Genomic DNA, 24,637 nt, shown 5'->3' with positions numbered 1-24,637 from the left:
AAGAAGAGAAAGAGGAAGAGGAGGAGGAGGAGGAAGAAGAGAAAGAGGAGGAGAAGGAGGAAGAGGAAGAAAGAAGAGGAGGAAGAAGAAGAGGAGGAGGAGGATGAAGAGAAAGAGGAAGAGGAGGAGGAGGAGGAAGAAGAGAAAGAGGAAGAGGAGGAGGAAGAAAGAAGAGGAGGAAGAGGAAGAGGAGGAGGAGGAGGAAGAAAGAAGAGGAGGAAGAGGAAGAGGAGGAGAAGGAGGAAGAGAAAGAGGAAGAGGAGGAGAAGGAGGAAGAAAGAAGAGGAGGAAGAAGAAGAGGAGGAGGAGGAGGAAGAAGAGAAAGAGGAAGAGGAGGAGGAGGAGGAAGAAGAGAAAGAGGAAGAGGAGGAGGAAGAGGAAGAAAGAAGAGGAGGAAGAAGAAGAGGAGGAGGAGGATGAAGAGAAAGAGGAAGAGGAGGAGAAGGAGGAAGAAAGAAGAAGAGGAGGAAGAAGAAAGAAGAAGAGGAGGAAGAGAAAGAGGAAGAGGAGGAGAAGGAGGAAGAAAGAAGAGGAGGAGGAGGAGAAAGAGGAAGAAAGAAGAGGAAGAAAGAAGAGGAGGAAGAGGAAGAGGAGGAAGAAAGAAGAGGAGGAGAAGAGGAGGACAAGACAGGACGTGCCCAGCAGATCAACTCGTCTCAGGTTTTCCTCTCTTTCTTGTCGGAGCGCCGTGGAAAATGGAAAAAGTGGCGGTGGGTTAGTTTCCACACAGAGAAACAGGTTCGATTCCCTGCCCCCCCCCTCCCCCTCCTCCTCCTCCTCCTCCCTGACAGCTGCTGCACTCTGGACTCTCCTCATCCCGTCGTCATGGCGATCAGCCCCGTAATCCGGGGCCTGGCAGCAGGAATGTCAGGAATGCTGGGAATGTCGAGAAGGCTGTGTAATGGAAATCTGCTCCACATTTCAAACAGATTATGTTCAACTCCCCGTTCCACTTGTCCACCACCACGCCGCCGCCGGAGGAGGAGGAGGAGGGAGGAGGGGGGGGGGGGGGGGGGGGGAGGAAGAGGAAGAGGAAGAGGAAGAGGAAGAGGAGGAGGAAGGGGAAGGGGGGGGGGGAAGGACGAGGAGAAGAGGGAAGAAAGAATAGGAGGAGGAGGAAGAAAGAAGAAGAGGAGGAGAAGGAGGAAGAAAGAAGAGGAAGAGGAGGAAGAAGAGAAAGAGGAAGAAAGAAGAGGAGGAGGAGGAGGAGGAAGAAAGAAGAGGAGGAGGAAGAAGAGGAAGAGGAAGAGGAGAAAGAAGAGGAGGAGAAGGAGGAAGAAAGAAGGAGAGGAGGAGAAGAGGGAAGGGAGAATAGGAGGAGGAGGAGGAAGAAGAGAAAGAGGAAGGAAGAAGAAGAGGAGGAGGAAGAACAGAAAGAGGAAGAAAGAAGAAGAGGAGGAGGAAGAAGAGAAAGAGGAAGAGGAGAAAGAGGAAGAAAGAAGAAGAGGAGGAGGAGGAGGAAGAGGAGAAGTAGGAGGAAGGGGGAGGAAAGAAGAGGAGGAAGATAGAAGAAGAGGAGGAGAAGAGAAAGAGGAAGAAAGAAGAAGAGGAGGAGAAGGAAGAAGAAAGAAGAGGAGAAGGAGGAAGAAAGAAGAAGAGGAGGAAGAGGAGAAAGAGGAAGAAAGAAGAGGAGGATAAAGAGGAGGAGTGTGTGTTGTTGCCTCCACCTGTCAGGTTTTCTGCTAAAAGTGTTGAACTATCCCTTTAAAGCACTTTCTCTATGAAAGGAGCTTTATGAATAAAACTATTATCATCATTATTATGATTCAGCTGTTGTTGAGTCTCTGAGCCGTCATGTGACCTTCAGCTTGATCTGTGATTGGTCGATTGGTTTCCTCTCTCTCTTCTTCAACAACAACAACACACAGACTATCTATCTATCTATCTATCTATCTATCTATCTATCTATCTATCTATCTATCTATCTATCTATCTATCTGTCGTTCTATCTATCTATCTATCTATCTATCTATCTATCTATCTATCTATCTATCTATCTATCTATCTATCTATCTATCTATCCATCCATCTACCCACCTATCTACTGTATCTATCTATCTATCTATCTATCTATCTATCTATCTATCTATCTATCTATCTATCTATCTATCTATCTATCTATCTATCTATCTATCTATCGTTCTATCTATCGTTCTATCTATCTATCTATCTATCTATCTATCTATCCATCTATCTATCTATCTATCTATCTATCTATCTATCTATCTATCTATCTATCTATCTATCTATCTATCTACCTACCTATCTATCTATCTATCTATCTTTTTCAACAACAACAACAACAACAACAACACACGCAGCGTTACCTTCCTCCCACGGCGAAGTCCGAGATGGCGTAGTAATACGACTTCAGCACCTTGGGGTCGTTGAAGACTTCGTCCCCGAACGTGTTGAGTCTGTTCAGGGTCACTCTGATGTCGGTGGCCGTCACCCAGTCCTGCACACACACACACACACACACACACACACACACACACACACACACACACACACACACACACACACACACACACACACACACACACACACACACACACACACACACACACACACACACACACACACACACACACACACACACACACAGGTTTACATCCAAACTGTTGAAAGCATAGAAAAAGCACGCACATCCCATAAACCTAACGCTGCAGGGTGCTGGACAAAAAAAAGGTCAATGATGATGAAAAAGGAAAAATCTGCACAGCAGCACAAAGCTGCACAGCAATAAATCACTTATTATCATCCAACGTTTTGGGCTTTTTTTCCTTTTTTCTTTCCTTTTTTTCCCTTTTTTCTTTCCTTTTTTTCTTTCGTTTTTTTCCCTTTTTCTTTCCTTTTTTCTTTCCTTTTTTTTCCCTTTTTTCTTTCCTTTTCTTTCCTTTTTCATCCTTTACATCCAAACTGTAAAATGAGACACGAGTGGAGTGGGAAGTTACCACGGCAACAGAGACAGATGTTTACGACACCTGTTCGGTTCAGTTACTCAACATGTGGACTGTGTGAAAATGAAAAGGATCATGGGAAACGGGGAGAGATTAGTCACTATCACACACACACACACAGGAGGAGGAAGAAGAGAAAGAGGAAGAAAGAAGAGGAGGAAGAAGAGAAAGAGGAAGAGGAGAAAGAGGAAGAAAGAAGAGGAGGAGGAAGAAGAGAAAGAGGAAGAAAGAATAAGAGGAGGAGGAGGAGGAGAAGGAGGAAGAAAGAAGAAGAGGAGGATGAAGAGGAGAAGGAGGAAGAGGAAGGAAAAAGAAGAGGAGGAAGAAGAGAAAGAGGAAGAGGAGAAGGAGGAAGAAAGAAGAGGAGGAGGAGGAAGAAGAGGAAGAAAGAAGAAGAGGAGGAGAAGGATGAAGAAAGAAGAGGAGAAAGAAGAGAAAGAGGAAGAGGAGAAATAGGAAGAAAGAAGAAGAGGAGGAGGAGGAGAAGAAAGAGGAAGAAAGAAGAAGAGGAGGAAGAGAAAGAGGAAGAAAGAAGAGAAAGAGGAAGAGGAGGAGGAAGAAAGAAGAGGAGGAGGAGGAAGAGAAAGAGGAAGAAAGAAGAGAAAGAGGAAGAGGAGGAGGAAGAAAGAAGAGGAGGAGGAAGAAGAGAAAGAGGAGGAGGAAGAAAGAAGAGGAGGAGGAGGAAGAAGAGAAAGAGAAAGAAAGAAGAAGAGGAGAAAGAGGAAGAAAGAAGAGGAGGATGTTGACTGAGAGAGAGAGAGACACCTGTTCAGTTCAGTTTCTCAACATGTGGACTGTGCCTGTGACTTTCTTAGAATTTTTAAAAATTATTATTATTTTATTTTTATTTTTATTTTTGCACTTTATTATTTTATTTTACTGCAACTTTATTGCTATCATCATTGTTATCATTCTTCATTCAATTTTTGACATTTATTAATTTATCTTATTCTTTTATTTCTTTCTATCTTTATTTATTTGTATCTTGTTCTGTGTGCATCTGCTCTGGTTCTGTTCCCCTTTTTTATTTTTATTGTTTTATTGTGGTCTTGTTTGTTAGTACTGTCTATTGTTTATCTACCACACTCCCTTGTGCCCTGTATTATTCACTATGTTTTTTTTTTTTTTCTTTCCTAATGTTTTGAGGAATTAAATAAAATTTTGATAAAAAAAAAAAAAAAAAAAACATGTGGACTGTGTGAAAAGGATCATGGGAAACAGGGAGAGATTAGTCACACACACACACACAAGATTTACAGTGTTTGTCTTCCTGTGGTCTCTCTCTCTCTCTCTCTCTCTCTCTCTCTCTCTCTCTCTCTCTCTCTCTCTCTCTCTCTCTCCTCCCACTCAGGACTAAAACTTCTCACGCTGACGATAAATAAACCTGCTGCTCAACTCCCAGCATGCACCTGGTCCTGGTCCTGGACCTGAACCTGGTCCTGGTCCTGGTCCTGGTCCTGGTCCTGGTCCTGGACCTGGTCCAGATTCAGGTCTAGATCCAGGTCCTGGTCCAGGTCTCTCTCTGCTCCGTTGAACTGAACTGAGACTCAAATAGACTCCAACTGATTTAAAGGGATAGTAGCATTTTTTTAAAGTGTGGTTGTATGATCTCCAAATAGCCCCTAAGTACTTTAATTGCAGTAGAAGACTCTCTGCACTCCTCCCGTTAGCAACGCCAGCCCATAATAGCCCTGCCCAGAGATTTACAACATACAGTGTTGTGAACAGACCCAAAGAAACGGCCTATTTTCACGGCCTAAAAGAGGTTTTACCTGAAAAAAAATACACAGTTCCATTGTTCACTATAATATAATTTTTTCCAGCCCCTCAAAGTGCATCATACAACCCCACTTTAAAAAAAATGCTACTATCCCTTTAATTAACCAGGACTTTGTTGCCATGGAGATGCGGAGGTCAGAGTCACGGGTTTCTACTTAAAGCCGACACTGAAGACCAGGACCAGGACCAGGACCAAGACCAGGACCAGGACCAGGACCAAGATCAGGACCAGGACCAGGACCAGGACCAGGACCAGGACCAAGACCAGGACCAAGACCAAGACCAGGACCAAGACCAGGACCAGGACCAGGACCAAGACCAAGACCAGAACCAGGACCAGGACCAGGACCAGGACCAGGACCAGGACCAGGACCAGGACCAGGACCAGAACCAGGACCAGGACCAGGACCAAGACCAAGACCAAGACCAGGACCAGGACCAGGACCAGGACCAGGACTCAGGACCAGGACCAGGACCAGGACCAAGACCAGGACCAGGACCAGGACCAGGACCAGGACCAGGACCAGGACCAGGACCAGGACCAGGACCAAGACCAGGACCAGAACCAGGACCAGGACTCATCAACACTGAGAGCAGCTTCATATAAACTAGAGCTGCAACTACTAAGGATTCATTTCATTATCAATTAACCTGTCGATTATTTAAAGGGACAACCAGGAGTTTCTATTTGGTTATAAAAAGTCTGATATTAATGTGGATGAATCTCCGTTACCACTTGTTAATGGTCCATTTTAGATAAATCTATGGTTTTGTCTCTATGGTTATTTTGTTATTATTAGTGGTGGTGGAAATGCTGGGCGAGCCGACCAGCGTTTCTTTACTTTCGGTTTCGTGGCGAGTCATGAGAATAACGCCGCCGAATCTCCGTTTATGGTGGGAACTACGACGGTATGTGATCGTCTTCCAACCTCTGACTGTCTTGCGCCGGTCAAAGAATTTCACGGTGCGGAGGCTCATAAATGTAGTGTGAAAACACTTCGCTTTAACAAAACTCCTTGTTGTCCCTTTAAACCGAAATCGATTATTAGTTTTTTGGTCAATAAAATGTTCAAAAACATCAACCAGTGTTTCTCAAACCACCAGACGACATCGTCCTCTAATGTCTTGTTTTGTCCACAAACCAAAGAGAGACTCAGTTTATTGTCGTAAAGGAACAAAGAAACCAGAAATATTCACATTTAAAGGGATAGTAGCATTTTTTTTAAAGTGGGGTTGTATGATCTACAAATAGCCCCTAAGTACGCCAGCCCATAGCCCTGCCCAGAGATTTACATGTAAAACCTCTTTTAGGCCGTGAAAATAGGCCGTTTCTTTGGGTCTGTTCACATGTTGTAAATCTCTGGGCAGGGCTATTATGGGCTGGCGTTGCTAACGGGAGGAGTGCAGAGAGTCTTCTACTGCAATTAAAGTACTTAGGGGCTATTTGGAGATCATACAACCCCACTTTAAAAAAAATGCTACTATCCCTTTAAGAAGCTGCAATCAGAGAATCTGGACTCAAACTGATTATTAGATCATCAGAATAGTTGACGATTAATTTAATAATCGATTAATCGAATCGATGGTTTGAGTGTCATGAGAGTCTGATTTCCCATAGTGCACCTGGGCCGAGAGGTCACAGGGTCGGAGTTGTGTTGTTGTAAAGACACAACGAGAGGCGACGTCATTAAACCAGTGCAGACAGATGTTGTGTAAACGTTTACATCCTGTTGAACATCCAGATGTTGAAACACACGATGGATATAAATAATTCAATATATCATTAACACTTTATACACATGACCTTCATGTGTGTGTGTGTGTGTGTGTGTGTGTGTGTGTGTGTGTGTGTGTGTGTGTGTGTGTGTGTGTTTGTGATGTCACTGGGTAAATTCAGGTGAGAGCTTATTTTAAGGCGGTCTGTTGTTAAGGTGGACAGACTGGTGACCGGTGTTATTACAGGAACCAGCAGGAATGTGGAGCGGGCGACAAACGGCGCCTGACACACACACACACACACACACACACACACTGAGACACACACACACACACACACACACACACACACACACACACACACACACACACACACACACACACACACACACACAGACACACACTCTTCTGTATAAATAGCTTCGTGCCAACGAGTCAAATAAGGAAGTTCAGAGCTGCTGCAGCTAAATCCGTTCATTTCCATCCACCTGCTGTCTGGGCTTCAGCCGGGTTCTCTGACATGTCTCAGTTCGAGCCTGGTCGGTCGGCGCTCTGGTGTCCCACTGACTACATGGACACCTGAACACATCACACTGACTCCTCCTCCTCCTCTGACGGACGCTTTTTTCATGTTACTATATCACTGTTTAGACTAATCTGATGTTTGTAAAGTTTATAAAACCAATGATTGGACAAACATTACTATTTATGTGTGCACGTTTTTGTAATTAGTCATGGTTATCATAGATTAGCCGGGCTAACGGTTAGCTACCTGTTTAACTTTAATAACTCAGTGACTCAATAAACGTTCCATGAACAAATATTTTCTCCAGCGGATATCTGAGTTCCAACATGACTGAGCTAACTGGAGTAGTTTCATGTCGTGTCCCACAGCGGGAGGGTTTTAACAGCTGACGTCCTGATGTTAGCTTAGCTACCGCCGTTAGCTTAGCTACCGTTAGCTGTCCCTGTCAGCTGAGCTACTGGTGCTTTCTCTTTGATTCCCCCAAACTGAATAAATACAACACATAGCAACACAAAACACACACAGAGAAATAGTAATGTTTCTTCAATCATTTCAGATTTGTCTAAATGGTAATAGGGCGTGAAAAATATGATATATGATATATAGCTAAACTCTCGTTTGTTACTATTGATCTCATTCACATTACAGCTGGTTTTCTACCAGGAAGTAGAATGTAAACAACAAGGCGAAGCATCAGTGGCTGCAGCTGACAGGGACAGCTAACGGTAGCTAAGCTAACGGTAGCTAAGCTAACAGCAGCTAAGCTAACAGCAGCTAAGCTAACGGCGGTAGCTAAGCTAACACCAGGACGTCAGCTGTTAAAACCCTCCCGTTGTGGGACACGACATGAAACTACTCCAGTTAGCTCAGTCATGTTGGAACTCAGATATCCGCTGGAGAAAATATTTTTTCATGGAGCGTTTATTGAGTCACTGAGTTATTAAAGTTAAACAGGTAGCTAACCGTTAGCCCGGCTAATCTATGATAACCATGACTCATTACAAAAATGTGCACACATAAATAGTAATGTTTGTCCAATCATTGGTTTTATAGACTTTACAAACATCAGATTAGTCTAAACGGTGATATAGTGACATGAAAAATTAGATATATATAGCGAAACTCTCGTCCGTCACTATTGTTCTCATGCTGGTTTTCTACCAGGAAGTAGTTGTAAACAACAAGGAGATTCGTCCTATACCAAACTCTATCTCCTGGTAGTAGCTCACTGAAAAAGTTATGTGCACCCCGGGTTATAGCCCCCCCCCCCCCCCCCCCCCTGGAGGAAAGCCCCGCCCACTGGCATCACATCGTCACATATCAGATGAGTGAACGAGTCCTGATCTGATCTGAGAGCAGCTCCTCGGCCGTGGAAACTCTGATTGAGCAACGACGTCCACACAGCGAAGAGGAAACATGGAAACACAAACACACAGAGGAGGAGGAGGAGGAGGAGGGGTGAGGGGGGGGGGGGGGGGGGGGGGTCCAGCTGCTGCTGCTGCTGCTGCAGTGGGAAACCCGGGGGCGTCGCCTGGCAACATGTCGCAACACTTGGCAGCGCCCGGACAGCAGCAGCTCGGCCTGCTGGGAAAATAAATCCTCTCCCTCCTCTGTAGTGAAATGAGAGGGGGCGAGGGAACCGGCCAATCAGAGCGGCCCACATCTGGACGCCGCATCAGCAGCTGCAGCTCTGAGACGTGTGATGTCACGAGGCATCGCTGACCTGTGACCTTTGACCTTTGACCTCACCTTCACCCGAGTCTGTCACCGGCCCAGAGGTCGGATAAAGAGAGAGGTGGTAGTAACGCGCTACATTTACTCTATTACATTCACTTGAGTAACTTCTTCTAATGCAGAATACTTTTACTTTACTTGAGTATATTTCTGAAGAAGTAGCAGTACTTTTACTCCGTATAATACATTTTATTTGTAACGCACTTTATATTTACCAAAAAATCTCAAAGTGAGCTATTCCTCTTGCTACTCGCTACTTCTTCTTATCGATCCGATGTGCAATCTGTCCTCTGTCACATGACTGTGGCTGAATTTGCCTTAATTTACGTTACTTTGTAAAGATTTGATTTATTAGGGCCACGGGCCATCGCACCGGGCACTGATCCCTACAGCTATGAAATAGCTGCAGGGACCAGTGCCCGGGCGAAAAACTGCGCAAAATTTTGCATTGAAGTCAATGGGACGAGCGAAAAAAAGAGAGCAAAAAAGACCAATCATTGGAGTTTAACAAACGTCTACTGCTCAGGCATACTTTCACCTAGAGACTCCATTTAAACTTTAAACTGTAGACACAAGTCTTGTGTATTGTCGTATTACTCCACGTTTTGATAGGTCATATAGTTTTTGATCAATCCCTGATCAATGACCATGATCATTTTTGGAGAAATTATGAGATTATAATGGGTGTGTATTGCACGGAATGTTCGTGTCAGAGCGCGTGACATCATCGGTTAGAGTGGGAGAGATGCCAGAAAAACTCCAGATTTTTTCTCTTTCCAAACTCGGCCCGGCCACAATTTACACTCTACACACATGATTTTTTCAGAATTTGTAAGACAAACTTGTTATCTCTCATATCATGTGCTCAAAATATCAGAGAGACTTACAGAATTTACAGAATAAGCCTCTGAGTGCGGCCACGTCTGTCTCTGCTCCTCATTGACTCCAATACAAAGATTTTCTGATCAGACACATGATCATCTTTCTATAAGCACTGACATGGAGGAGCTTCTTGACCTTGACCTTAACTCATTGAGTGCCAACCACGTAATTTCTCGTTTTTCGTTCCCATGCGTTGAGTGCCGAAAACGAGATTTTTCGTTTTTTGCTTTTTTTTTATATTATGAAAATAGACACTTTAATACACATTATATGTAAATTTGGGGACTCTACGACGAGGAGAACTGAAATAGATGACGATCAAAGTCACATGACAGCTCATGATCTGGAAGTTTTTATCATAACTCGGCTTCTGCAAACGGAGTTCTGCATGCAGATGCAACGCAGCTGCTCCGCAGCTGCTCTGCTCTCACCCGCGCTGCTGCAGCAGCTCGGAGCAGAACCAGGAAGCTCTCAGCTGACTGTCCCGCCCGGTCTTCACCTCGAGCAACACCGTGTCCTCCCCAAAGTCCCCCCGCGGTAAAATCTGATGGTCTCTGGGCCAAAGCAGACCGGCATCACCGACCCGTACCACAGAAGGACCGCGACCACCGGCGGGACCGGTCTTCCCGAGCCGCGGTGGCCGACAGACCCTCACGCTCCGCGGCGAGAAGCTGTGACACGGCACGGTGCGTCTGTGTTATTGTTGTTTAGTGGCGCCCCCCCCCGCCCCCGCTGGTGGTTTTGTGAATAGAACAACCATTGTTGTGTATATTTATCTTACACGAGCCCTTTGATCCAGAAATGCGAGTGTCAGAAGAGCGACAGACACAAACAGCGCACCTTTCATAAAAGACGCTCTATCTCCTTTTCTAGAAAAAAAGGAGGGATTTTGGTGAAACCCAGCCATGTTTAGCTTGAGTTTTCTCAGGAACGGAGGCACGTAGAAACAAACGGTTTGTGGCCACTTGAAGCATTAAGGTAAACCTTTCAATTGAGCTACAGTATGTGTTGGTGGCAATAATATAGAATACACCATGGCTCTACATAAAAAGTCAAAAATGGTCTAAATTGCCGGTACACTTGACTAAAACTTTGGAAAGGAGCGCGGCACTCAATGAGTTAAGATCGTGGGTTTGATTCCCATGTTGACAGAGATGGCAAAAACGGCAGTAGCCCCGTGGCCCATTCAACATTTCCCTAGAGGAAATTTTCTAGTTGTCTTAGTTGTTACGTAATATCTGAATTTGTTCATTGGTTTTTCATATTTTTGTGTATTTGATTACATCCATGTGCTGATTATTAAATGAATAAATCTGAGGTTACTCAGCAGTTACTCAGTACTTGAAGTAGCTTTTTCACCAAAATTCTTACTCTTACTCAAGTAAAAAATATTTGAATGGCTACTTTTTACTTTTACTTGAGTAATATCACTCTAAAGCGTGAGGCCTCTATCATCCTGACACCTGAAGTCATCACTGTCAGGTATTAAACATGAAAGGAGGCTGAACATCACAGGACGTGTCTGTTCTGATGATGATCCTGAAATGCTCCAACCAAGGCGGCGCCGTAGGCTGGGAAAACCCTGGATATAAAGATGCCTAAGGTGACTAATCAAGTTTTCAAATTAATGTATGATTCATTAATCCTTTGGCGAGCGACTTGGGGAAGGGGCCGCGAGCGACGTGTTGGAGACCCGAGCTCCAATAAGTAACAATACTCGGTAACACTTTTTATTTTATGAATGGGAGTTCATAAGACTGACATAGTAGCATTTTTTAAAGTGGGGTTGTATGATCTACAAATAGCCCCTAAGTACTTTAATTGCAGTAGAAGACTCTCTGCACTCCTCCCGTTAGCAACGCCAGCCCATAATAGCCCTGCCCAGAGATTTACAACATACATTGTTGTGAACAGACCCAAAGAAACGGCCTATTTTCACGGCCTAAAAGAGGTTTTACCTGGAAAAAAATACACAGTTCCATTGTTCACTATAATATAATTTTTTCCAGCCCTTCAAAGTGCAGGAAAAACACAGTTTTTATTTGGACCGAACCAACTCACGTATCCCTCCGCCCAGGGTTAGCGCCCGCCGATCAGCAGTTGGTTAGGTCCAAATAAAAACTGTCCGTGAAAATAGGCCGTTTCTTTGGGTCTGTTCACAACACTGTATGTTGTAAATCTCTGGGCAGGGCTATTATGGGCTGGCGTTGCTAACGGGAGGAGTGCAGAGAGTCTTCTACTGCAATTAAAGTACTTAGGGGATATTTGTAGATCATACAACCACACTTTAAAAAAAAATGCTACTATCCCTTTAAGTTGTTTGGGCATTTGTGCTACTTTTTGGCCTCACTGGGCCTTCTTCAGGTAAGTTCATAAGTGTGCCTTGGATGTTTTAGCAAAGGCCACACTTCCTTCTTCATACCCTTCCCTCTCGTCCTCTTCCTCTTCCCTTTAGTTTGGAAAACACAAAACAAAGACAATTTATATCTCCCCTTTGGCTTTTGTTTTTAGTGTCCTGTTATTTGAACTCTTCTGTTTTGTTTCCTTTACAAATTTCAGTTCAGTTCTTGTGAATGGACCCAAGAAGACCCGAGCCGGGTCGGAACCTCGGGTTGTCGGGTTTTTCCGAAGACCTCTAGTATGAATCCCTGAACTGACCTGGAGGACGGGGCTGTGGTCGAAGTTGTAGGCGCTGGGCCGGCCCTCCAGCGTGGAGAAGGCCACGTTGCCGCCGGTGAGCGGCGAGATGTCGCTGAAGTCGTCGGTGCAGAGCGCCTGCTGCTCGTCCTCGCCGGTGCGGATGAAGCCGCGCGTCTGCTTGCGGTACGTCTTCTCGCAGGAGCCGCTGTAGTACTGGTACGGCACCCACGGCCCCCCCTCGCTGCTGCGCTTGTAGATGGCGAAGCTCTCGGGGCGGCTGGTGTGGAACTTGAGCCGCACGTAGGTGATGTCGAAGGCCTTACCTGCAGAGACACGACGGAAAAGTTAAGTTAAGATTCCTGTATTTGTCCCACAGTGGGGAAATTTAATTTTGTGCAGCAGCAGCAACAAATAGCAACAGGATAAAAGAGAAAAAACAGAATAAAAACAGAGGAACATAAACATCACACAACAATAATTTATAGAAAGTAATAAAATAAATATTAAAAATAATAAATAAATAAAAAATTTTTTTCAGGTTTACAACAATGTAATATGATAATTAGGGGTGGGAGAAAAAATCGATTCACATAAATATTGCGATATCTTTTTTGACTATTTTTTTTTTTTGAATTTTTTTAAATGTTGTGCAATGTGCATTAGTTAGCCTTTTTTACATACAGAGAGTCCAGGTTTTGAAAAGGGTTTAAGTTCACTTTATAATGGAGTATGTTAATTTATAGGCTCCTACAGTATTTGTGTGCAGATAAATGTTAAAAATCGGCAATATCGTAGAATCGCAATTTAAATCGAATCGCCATCCAAAAAAATCGTAGAAGAATCGAATCGGGAGAAAAGCATATCGTCCCAGCCCTAATGATAATCACAATCAGAATAGTGTAACAGTATAAAACAGGCATACAGAAGGGCTAGTCAGACTGACTCAGCTTTTTACCATCAATCAAAAACAACCAGAGCTGCAACTAACGATTAATTTCGTTATCGATTCATCTGTCGATTATTTAAATGATTAATCGCTTCGTTTTTTAACATAAAATGCAAAAAAATTTTGAAAACCATCAGTCAGTGTTTCTCAAACCACCAGACGACATCGTCCTCAAATGTCTTGTTTTGTCCACAAACCAAAGAGAGACTCAGTTTATTGTCATAAAGGAACAAAGAAACCAGAAATATTCACATTTAAGAAGCTGGAATCAGAGAATCTGGACTTTTTTTTAATTCAAAAACTACTCAAACTGATTAATTTAATAATCAATTATTACTTGATTAATCAATTAACTGTTGCAGCTATAAAAGAAACTAATTTATTGCATACACAATGTCTGAAATGTACTTTTGAGTCGGTGAACTAAGAAAGTTTTGCCTTTTAGAAACGAGTCTGCATCGTTTCCCACAGTCGCCCTCACCGTCCTCGTTGCTACTTCATGTATAAAATCTAAGATCTGCTCCCTGACTCAGACTCTGGATCAGATTCCTGCGTTATCTTGTGGTGCAAAGAAAACTAACAATGTTATTCACACAACACACAAAGTTCCCAGTCGACAGATCAACCGACCGACGTTCGACACCGATGCACGGTGCTGGTTTCTGACCTTGTACGCATGTTTACAGTAGGATATATACAGTATGTTCTTGTGCGCACACACACACACACACACAAACACCTGCGTGCACTCAGACACACAAGGTTCATGACCGCTGTGTTTGGGAACGCTGCTTCCTCTTCTCATTTCTTTTACCCGGTACCATACAAGTCGTATCGGGGTCTGGACGACAGATTCTAACAGACTTACAGTCACGGAAAACATTAAAAGGGATAGTAGCATTTTTTTTAAAGTGGGGTTGCCCAGCGCCCAGTGGGGCCCATAAAAAACCCCAGTAGTCTAATCTTTGTATGACTGATTTATTCTGCTTAAGACCCTGACTAATACTCATAGTACACTGTAAAAACTCTACATCTTTCCAAGAATATTTGTCTTATTTCTTGTCCAAATGTCTCATTTCTAGTCAAAACTAATCTCTTTCCACTTAAAATAAGACTCATCACCTAAAAATTAACTTGTTTTTAGATCATTTTCACTTAAATTCACAATAAATAGAAAAATCTGCCAGTGAAAGTAAGTTTTTTGTGCTTGTAATAAGGAAGAAAAACTTGCTCCACTATCAGATTTTTTCTACTTATTCCAAGTGAAAATCTGCTTGAAAGAAGTAAAAAGTGTCTAAAAACAAGCTACTTTTAATATGATGAGTCTTATTTTAAGTAGAATGAGATTTGTTTTGACTAGAAATGACATTTTGACTAGAAATAAGACAAATATTCTTGCTAAGATACTTGAGTTTTTGCAGTGTAATGCTGCATTAGCATCAAAACAAAGAAGGCTAAATAAAAAACCATAAAACATACGTAGCCTAAGAAAAAAAAGGAAAAGTTAGGGGGAGGGGCCCACTTTAGTGTTCTTTAAGGGGGCCCAGAATTCATAGCAACGGCCCTGCCTATAAATAGTAAAACCAGAGAAACTCATCATTTTCAAGTGGTTTCTTAATTTTTTCCACGACTGTATGTTCAACATGTGACATCACGGCTGCACAGATTCAGCAGGGACACGGGGGACGTGGCCTTGGGTGGTGGTGGGGGGGGGGGGGGGGGGGGGGGGGGGGGGGGGGGGGGGGGGGGGCTGATGGGTAGGGGGAGGTGGGGGTGTGAGGGGTGAGGGGGGGGGGGTAGCAGCAGGAATGTGAAGATGTGAGGAGGAGGAGGGCGAGAACATGTACGAGCAGCGTCCATGGTCTCGGTCCTCCACATACCTGACGAGTCTGAGCAGGAGAGCCGCCATGTTTGAGCCAGAGGGGGGGGGGGGGGGCTGCAGGTGGGGATGGAAGGGGTGGGGGTGGAGAGGGTGGGGGTGTGGGGGGGTGATAAGGGTGTTTGCTCAGCTAAAGAATCTGCTCTGTAAACAGTGAACTAAAGGAGGAGGAGGGAGGCAAATAAAGGTGAAGCAGCTGAGAGCGAAGAGACTGAAGTAAGTTTATGACAGGAAACAATGAAGCAAGAGCAAACACACACACTTCCTCCTCCCTGTGTGTGTGTGTGTGTGTGTGTGTGTGTGTGTGTGTGTGTGTGTGTGTGTGTGTGTGTGTGTGTGTGTGTGTGTGTGTGGACCTCGATCAACCACATGAACTTTGTGGGTCAAGGTTAAATACAAGCTGCAAGAAAAGCTCCATGTACAAACATCTACCTTTATTCTGAAGGAGCTTTAATACAAACATCTACCTTTATTCTGAAGGAGCTTTAACTCAAACATCTACCTTTATTCTGAAGGAGCTTTAACACAAACATCTACCTTTATTCTGAAGGAGCTTTAACACAAACATCTACCTTTATTTTGAAGGAGCTTTAACACAAACATCTACCTTTATTTTGAAGGAGCTTTAACACAAATATCTACCTTTATTTTGAAGGAGCTTTAACACAAACATCTACCTTTATTTTGAAGGAGCTTTAACACAAACATCTACCTTTATTTTGAAGGAGCTTTAACGCAAACATCTACCTTTATTTTGAAGGAGCTTTAACACAAACATCTACCTTTATTTTGAAGGAGCTTTAACACAAACATCTACCTTTATTCTGAAGGAGCTTTAACACAAACATCTACCTTTATTTTGAAGGAGCTTTAACACAAACATCTACCTTTATTTTGAAGGAGCTTTAACGCAAACGTCTGCCTTTATTCTGAAGGAGCTTTAACGCAAACATCTACCTTTATTTTGAAGGAGCTGTAACGCAAACGTCTACCTTTATTCTGAAGGAGCTTTAACGCAAACATCTACCTTTATTCTGAAGGAGCTTTAACGCAAACATCTACCTTTATTTTGAAGGAGCTTTAACACAAACATCTACCTTTATTTTGAAGGAGCTATAACACAAACGTCTACCTTTATTCTGAAGGAGCTTCAACGCAAACATCTACCTTTATTTTGAAGGAGCTTTAACACAAAAGTCTACCTTTATTTTGAAGGAGCTATAACACAAACGTCTACCTTTATTCTGAAGGAGCTTTAATACAAACATCTACCTTTATTTTGAAGGAGCTTTAACACAAAAGTCTACCTTTATTCTGAAGGAGCTTTAACACAAACATCTACCTTTATTCTGAAGGAGCTTTAACACAAACATCTACCTTTATTCTGAAGGAGCTTCAACGCAAACATCTACCTTTATTCTGAAGGAGCTCCTCTGGATATGTACTTAATTACAGTACTCAAGTAAATTTACTCCGTTACTGCCCACCACTGCAGCATAAAGGTAGATGTTTGTGTTAAAGCTCCTTCAGAATAAAGGTAGATGTTTGTGTTAAAGCTCCTTCAGAATAAAGGTAGATGTTTGTGTTAAAGCTCCTTCAGAATAAAGGTAGATGTTTGTGTTAAAGCTCCTTCAGAATAAAGGTAGATGTTTGCGTTAAAGCTCCTTCAGAATAAAGGTAGATGTTTGTGTTACAGCTCCTTCAGAATAAAGGTAGAGGAGTAACGTCTGTGGGCCGAGTCACAGAGGTGACGCCATCTTTGTTTGTACAGTCAGTCAGTAGGCGTCACTCGTCCGTTTCTATAGCAACAGATCGAACCAAGTGGAGGGAACAGACGGAGAGTTCCTCCTGAACAATCGCTGTATTGACGAGAGGAAGAATTTTTACAGTGCAGAGTGCGAACAAAGAGCGCGCTGTACACATTAATGTCCTCGTCCCATATGACGCCAGAACACACACACTCACACACACAGTCAAAGACACCAGGATGAAGCTCATGTCTGAAGAGCAGAGAGCCGACAGTAAGGAAGGAAGCTCTGGCTGCTCTACCAAAATAAAAGCATTTCATACTGTAATGTTCCACTGACTCACTCCTCTCAACACAAAACATTAACAACAAAACAAAACGTTATCACATGACTTTTATTTGTCTTCACAATGTAGGCTACTGTATGAATAAATTGTTGTCAAGGGCGTCGCCGTAGCAACACACCCGACCCGTGACCGTGTCCCGAGTCCCGACATTTTTCCCTCCATCATTAAAATAAACTGCAGCTGCTGCGATTAAAAATATCCACCACCACGGTCGGTCACACTGGTGGAGTTGTAACCATGTTATAAATGTCAAGAACATGTTATAACCATGTCATAACTGTTCTGAAATGCTATAATTATGTCCAGAGCATACCGTACCGAAATGTGGTACCGATTGACTTTATGTGAATCAATACTCGGTACTTTGGTGGGAATTCGGTCGGTACCAAAAAAAGTACAGAATTTCGTTACCCATCCCTAGTTATAGACCGAATCTCCTTGTTGTTTACATTCTACTTCTGGGTAGAAAACCAGCTGTAATTTGAATGAGATCAATAGTAACGAACGAGAGTTTAGCTATATATCATATTTTTCACACCCTATCACCGTTTAGACAATTCTGAAATGATTGAAGAAACATTACTATTTCTGTGTGTGTGTTTTGTGTTGCTATGTGTTGTATTTATTCAGTTTGGGGGAATCACAGTGTCTAGAAAGCATCAGTGGCTCAGCTGACAGGGACAGCTAACGTGGCTAAGCTAACAGCAGCTAAGCTAACAGCGGTAGCTAAGCTAACAGCAGGACGTCAGCTGTTAAAACCCTCCCGTTGTGGGACACGACATGAAACTACTCCAGTTAGCTCAGTCATGTTGGAACTCAGATATCCGCTGGAGAAAATAATTTTTCATGGAGCGTTTATTGAGTCACTGAGTTATTAAAGTTAAACAGGTAGCTAACCGTTAGCCCGGCTAATCTATGATAACCATGACTAATTACAAAAATGTGCACACAGAAATAGTAATGTTTGTCCAATCATTGGTTTTATAAACTTTACAAACATCAGATTAGTCTAAACGGTGATATAGTGACATGAAAAAGTAGATATAGTGAAACTCTCTTCCGTCACTATTGTTCTCATGCTGGTTTTCTACCAGGAAGTAGGCTAGTTGTAAACAACAAGGAGATTCGTCCTATAACCATAACTATAACTATCTTGAACTGTTACAGCCATGTAACTAGCCATAACTGTGTAATAACTAGGGTTGCAAAATTCCGGGAATTTTCAAAGTTGGAAACTTTCCATGGGAATTAACGGGAATATATGGGAATTAACGGGAATATATGGGAATAAACTGGGATAAATCCGAAATTTACAAAATTGATTGGTGAGGGTGAGTAATATTTTACCCAACATTCATGTTTTTGTGGTTCAGTAAAATAATTGATTGTTCATACAAGAATTAAAACTTGATAAAGTTCTATTTACAAATAAATCTGTTGAAATGTCATGTTTTTTTAATTATATTATTTTGCATGGTTCCAGTTAATTCCCATAAATTCCCAATAATTCCCATACATTTCCATAATTCCCATAATTCCCATGGAAAGTTTCCAATTTGGAATATTTCCAAAATTCCCCAGCTTAACTTCCCATGGAAAGTTTCTGGAAATTTTCCACCCCTTTGCAACCCTATTAATAACTGTGTAACAACTGTAACATCATTCTTCCCTCTGTAGTGAAGCCTGAGGAAACACTGGGCTGAAACCTGCGGGCTCCACCTTTAAGCCAAAGTCCAACCAACCCCCCCCCCCCCCCTCCTCTCTCTCCTCTGGTGACATTGTCCAATTAGCTGGTGGAGCTTTAAGCGGCGCTGACCCCCCCCCCCACCCCCACCCCCCTCCTCCATTGTGGAGCCGTGACCCTGTGAGACGCTGCTCAGGGGCCCAGAGTCACGTCTGCACATGAAAAGAGAAACAGAGAAACAGAGAAACAGAGAGAAAAAAGAGAGAAAGAGCCTCCAGTCGTTCAGCAGGAAGGAGCTTTACTCTCTGAGAGGGAGGGGGTGGGGGGGTGGGGGGGTCGGGCTGAGTGACACGGTGACGGCAGGAATGAACCGGCTGGAATGTGTTTCCGCTGAGCAGAGTGACGCCGGAAGGACGGAGAAGAGAGAAGAGGGAGAGAAGAGAAGAGAAAGAAAGAAAGAATCCACACACAGGCTGTTCATGTCAAAGAGAGAGAGAGGGAGGGATGAGGGAGGAGGGGAAGGGGGGGGGGGCTGCTGGGAGTTTTTTCCTGCCCACATATGGAAGACAAGAAGACAAGAAGTGAGAGGTTCAACCTGCTGCAGTCGCTCACTGCTCATCAATCAATCAATAATCACATCAATAAAGTTTGACTTGAACAAACTGAACTTGAGTTTGGTTCTTTCTCCGTGTGTTTTTAATAAAGACAGGATTTAACCGCGTTCCGTGTCCTCGGCCTGACTCTGACCCCGAGCCGCCTCTGGAGGATCCACACAGACAGATGTGATGTTTCCTCGTCAGCGTCAGAGCCAGATGTTGCTCGTCCAGAGGATCAGACTCAACAGGAAGGAACCAAGGGGGCAGTTGTGAGTGGGTCTGAGAAGTGAAGCTCACTTCCGCGTTCAACAAACTGCAATCCCCTCTTCTTCCTCTGGGGGCTGGTGTCAGAAGGGAGCAACTCTCCATTGAGCCCCATGTTAAAATAGCCGACTTTACAGCTTAAAAAAACATATTTACAGCCTGGTACATTTTATTTTTTTGGTCTCAAGATAGTTTCTACCCCCGCACACACTCTGAGGGGGGGGGAATTTTTTAAAAACTCTACCGTTTTACTATTATTAGGTTTAAAGTTCTGGCCAATTAGGGCGCAGAAACGTTGAGTGACAGGTTCGGAGACCGCTGCTACGAGGCCAGTGGGCGGGCTCTCGGCACCTCTCCAAATATGGCGTATTTAAGTAGAAGTAAGAAGTAAGTATATAAGTAGAATCCAACATGGCGCGGTTCAAACCCCCGTAGTAGCGGCACAAAACAGACTCCCCCAAACCAATGGGTGAAGTCACGGTGCTACGGCCATTCTCTCTACAGTCTATGGAAGGAACGAGTTCACAGCTGAAACCACACAAACTGGACCAGGACCAGACGACGGGTGGACCGAACCGGACCGAACCGGACCGGACTAGACCGGACCAGAGAGATGACAGGATGTTCATGAGGCTCTCTGCCTTCCACCTAGCGTCTCTTGGCTGAAAACCAACATTGTATTGTATTTTGGAGACGCTGGCAGTTTTAAAACATCGGTCCGTTCTGCTTCTCTCAGAAAATATTTGTATTGGAGTCAATGAGGAGCAGAGACAGACGTGGCCGCACTTAGAGGCTGACAATTCAAATTCTGTAAGTCTCTCTGATATTTTGAGCAGATGATAAGAGAGATAACAAGTTTGTCTACAAATTCTGAAAAAATCATTTGTGTAGAGTGTAAATTGTGGCCGGGCCGAGTGTGGAAAGAGAAAAAATCCGGAGTTTTTCTGGGCTCTCTCCGACTCTCCCACTCTAACCGATGATGTCACGCACTCTGACACGAACATTCCGTCCAATACACACCCATTATAATCTCAGAATTTCTCCAAAAATGATCATGGTCATTGATCAGGGATTGATCAAAAACTATATGACCTATCAAAACGTGGAGTAATACGACAATACACAAGACTTGTGTCTACTGTTTAAAGTTTAAATGGAGTCTCTAGGTGAAAGTATGCCTGAGCAGTAGACGTTTGTTAAACTCCAATGATTGGTCTTTTTCGCTCTTTTTTTTCGCCCGTCCCATTGACTTCAATGCAAAATTCTGCGCTGTAAACTGCTGAGAAAGGTAATAGCACACTGATCCCGATCAAGACGCACGTTTTGATATATAATTTGTAGTAGTAGCGAATCCAAAATAGTCCGGAAGAGGACGAAGAATAATAACTAGGAACAAATCCACACAATAACAGTAGGCCTAGTGCCCGGGCTTTCAGGACAAAGTTCAGGTTTTATAACTGTCAAGTAAACGAACTGAATCCTCCTCCAGCTGCTGGGGGGGGGGGGGGGGGGGGGTGGTTGGACAGTTGTTTAGAGAAGGAGGAGGAGGAGGAGGAGGAGGAGGGGGGGGGGGGGGCAGCACGGTCCAATTATTTTTCCTACATGACCTCATCACATTTCTCTGGAGAAGAACGAACAATGAAACTCTTTGACTGGAGAGAGAGTGGGAGGAGCCAAGACCAGGACCAGGACTAAGACCAGGACTAAGACCAGGACTAGGAACAGGACTAAGACCAGGACCAAGGCCAGGACTAAGACCAGAAACAGGACTAAGACCAGGACTAGGACCAGGACTAAGACCAGGACTAAGACTAAGACTAGGACTAGGACTAAGACCAGGACCAGGACCAGGACTAAGACCAGGACTAAGACTAAAACCAGGACTAAGACCAAGACCAGGACCAGGACTAAGACCAGGACTAAGACTAAAACCAGGACTAAGACCAAGACCAGGACCAGGACTAGGACCAGGAACAGGACTAAGACCAGGACTAAGACCAGGACCAAGACCAGGACTAAGACCAGGACCAGGACTAAGACCAGGACTAAGACCAGGACTAAGACCTGGATCAGGACCAGAACCAGGACCTGGACCAGGACCTGGACCAGGACCAAGACCAGAACCAGAACCAGAACTGGCCTCCCTAAAAGAAGAGCTGAACAGTTGGCCAGGTGCTGCTCAGTCTGGAGGAGACAATGTTTTTTGTATCCTTGAATCTGTTTTCATCTGACCTGAGGTCAGTTTGTGTGTAACTGTGTTCAGCTGCCCAGGTGCTTTGTGACTGACCGTCTTCCATTGTCAACTGCACTGGCAGAGTTTATGTCCCTTGTGCAAGAACCCTTGTACTTCTTTGTTATGTGGGCATAAATAAATATTTCAAATGTGTGTGTGTGTTTTGGGGGGGCAGCAAAGAAGAACATGCATCGCTGTACAGACGTTAGCAGCAGGAGTTGGACACGGAAGTGACTAGTGATGTCACACTAGCCATTCCCATAGAGGGGGGGGGGGGTTGTAGAGGAATGTGCAGAATGCAGCAGCAGCAGCAGCAGCAGCAGCAGAGTTCGACTCCACAACAGTTCACAGCAACATGGAGGTCAGAGGTCACAGAGTCGGCGCTCAGCTGAACGACACTACAACATGAGGGGGGGGAGAGAGGGGGGGGCTGGGGGGAGACTAGTGGTATGAAAACTGTATGAAAATCCTGCAAAACTCCCCGGTCCTTGAAGGCAGCGCAGACCGGATGTGTTTCCTGCTCCGTCGCTGTTTGTTTATAAACCACAGAGGAATTTTAATCTGATTACAACAGAGACCAGGGACCAAGACCAGGACCAGGGACCAGGACCAGGACCAGGACCAGAGACCAGGACCAGGACCAGGACCAGGACCAGGACCAGGACCAGGACCAGAGACCAGGAACAAGGACCAGGACCAAATTTGAAATTCAAAAAATGTAAAACTAGTTCCCTCATTGCCAGACAAGCGAAGCAGCAGCTGGTGAAGAGCCTCAGAAAGTGATATTTCCATCATTTGTCCCCTTTAAGACGTTTGAAGACCTTTGAGAACTTCACGACAAACAAAAACATACTAAAGAAATGCAGAGTCACAGAATGACTCTTTGCAAAGTCAATTGACCTCTGGCTAAGCTCCGCCCCCTCCACTCACTCGGACAAACAGTCAACATTCGGTGACAGTTGCTATGGCAACAGATGTCACCATAGAGACATTTCACAGGAGACAGAAAGATTAAATATCATGTTGAAGTCACCAAAACTTCACGTAGCTTTACTGCTATGGCTGTCGGTAGCGACGGGCTAATTTCTGTTAGCCTGTCTATGGAGTTTTACATTATACGTTAGCATTAAGCTAGCAGACTTTATGCTGAGTTGTGATACTGGCTAACATCTAAACATCTCTCACAATATGTTGCCTCAAATACGTTGTTGACTTCACTTAGAACAGATGTAGACATCCTTGTTAAGTTTATCCAGGTTTAGTTGGTGTTGTGGTCTACTGCATAACTTTATCCAGAGCAGACACTTCTCTGGGTTGAGATGTGGCTTAGGAAAAGGTAAATAAATCCCCCCGTGGCCTCTCAGGGTACCTAGTGTCAGAGTTGCATGTACCCCATGAACACCGTTTGACCATTTTAAACTTAAAATGTCAAGAAAAAACATATAAAAACCAATGAAAACTGACTAACTGCAATGCATTTCAATGGACGTGGAAGCAGAGAATGTCCCAGTGTATGGGCTAGCTATGCGCACTGTGATTGGCTCATCGTGTTTGGGGGCGTGGCTTAGCCATAGGTCAATTGGCTGCAATGGGCTCTTTGCACAGCTCCACTACTTCCTGAACCCAATGCTGCTCCTTTATTTCCTGTCCTAGGCTACGTTTATACGGAAACGATCCGACTCGGCTCATTTTGGTCAATGGGAAAGGAGCCAAATGCCGATTGTTAGTGGGTCGACCCGCGTTTAAAAAACCCGCGTCGACCCGCTAATTTTAGTGGGAAAACGGCTTTTAAAGGGACAACGAGGAGTTTTGTAAAAGCGAAGTGTTTCCACACTACATTTATGAGCCTCCGCACCGTGAAATTCTTTGACCGGCGCAAGACAGACTCATGTTTTCATTCATCAAGAATTAAAGTCAGAGGTTGGAAGACGATCACATACCGTCGTAGTTCCCACCATAAACGGAGATTCGGCGGCGTTATTCTCATGACTCGCCACGAAACCGAAAGTAAAGAAACGCTGGTCGGCTCGCCCAGCATTTCCACCACCACTAATAATAACAAAATAACTATAGAGACAAAACCATAGATTTATCTACAATGGACCATTAACAAGTGGTAACGGAGATTCATCCACATTAATATCAGACTTTTTATAACCAGATAGAAACTCCTGGTTGTCCCTTTAAGACTTTTTAAGGCCTAAAGTTAAGACTGAGTCTGTTAATGAGTGACCTGCTGCTGCTGCAGGAATGTGAGGTGTGTTTGGTTTCTACTCTGTTATCAGCCACACACACACACACACACACACCTGAACCAGTGTGTGTGTGTAACGTGACACCAGGACAGGGTGGTGGTCTGGTGTGTGTGTGTGTGTGTGTGTGTGTGTGTGTGTGTGTGTGTGTGTGTGTGTGTGTGTGTAGGTATCACTGTAATCATCTTATTCTTCTACTTCTGTTTGATAAACAGAGCAGAGCCGCCGGCCGAGCGCTCTGATTGGACGAGAGCAGATTAAAGAGGTAAGAATGTGGAGCAGCGTGTGTGTGTGTGTGTGTGTAGTGAGGTGTTGTTGCCGGGCAGATTAGGAAGCAGCTGATGGCTACGGCAGCCTGGGAGGTCCACGCTACTATTTACAGTAACAGTAAAATCTAAAAAGTTACTGTTCCCCCCGTTACAACTCTCTGTTATAATAACACACCTGTT

The 24,637-nt window shown here is 44.0% G+C and overlaps 1 protein-coding gene across 1 annotated transcript in view; it reads right to left on the bottom strand.

Annotated features, from left to right (window-relative positions):
- Positions 1-24,637, bottom strand: part of lamc1 (laminin, gamma 1) — an 81,829-nt gene that overhangs the window by 36,395 nt on the left and 20,797 nt on the right. Inside the window, exons 2-3 of the mRNA XM_083991433.1 lie at positions 12,259-12,563; positions 2,328-2,458 (exon numbers count right to left, since the gene is read on the bottom strand). Coding sequence (XP_083847559.1) covers positions 2,328-2,458; positions 12,259-12,563 — 436 coding nt within the window. The remainder of the gene's footprint in view (positions 1-2,327; positions 2,459-12,258; positions 12,564-24,637) is intronic.

This window comes from Trachurus trachurus, assembly GCF_905171665.1.
Source record: "Trachurus trachurus genome assembly, chromosome: 17".
NCBI classification, from domain to species: Eukaryota; Metazoa; Chordata; class Actinopteri; order Carangiformes; family Carangidae; genus Trachurus; species Trachurus trachurus.
This window is presented reverse-complemented; position numbering and strand designations above follow the sequence as displayed.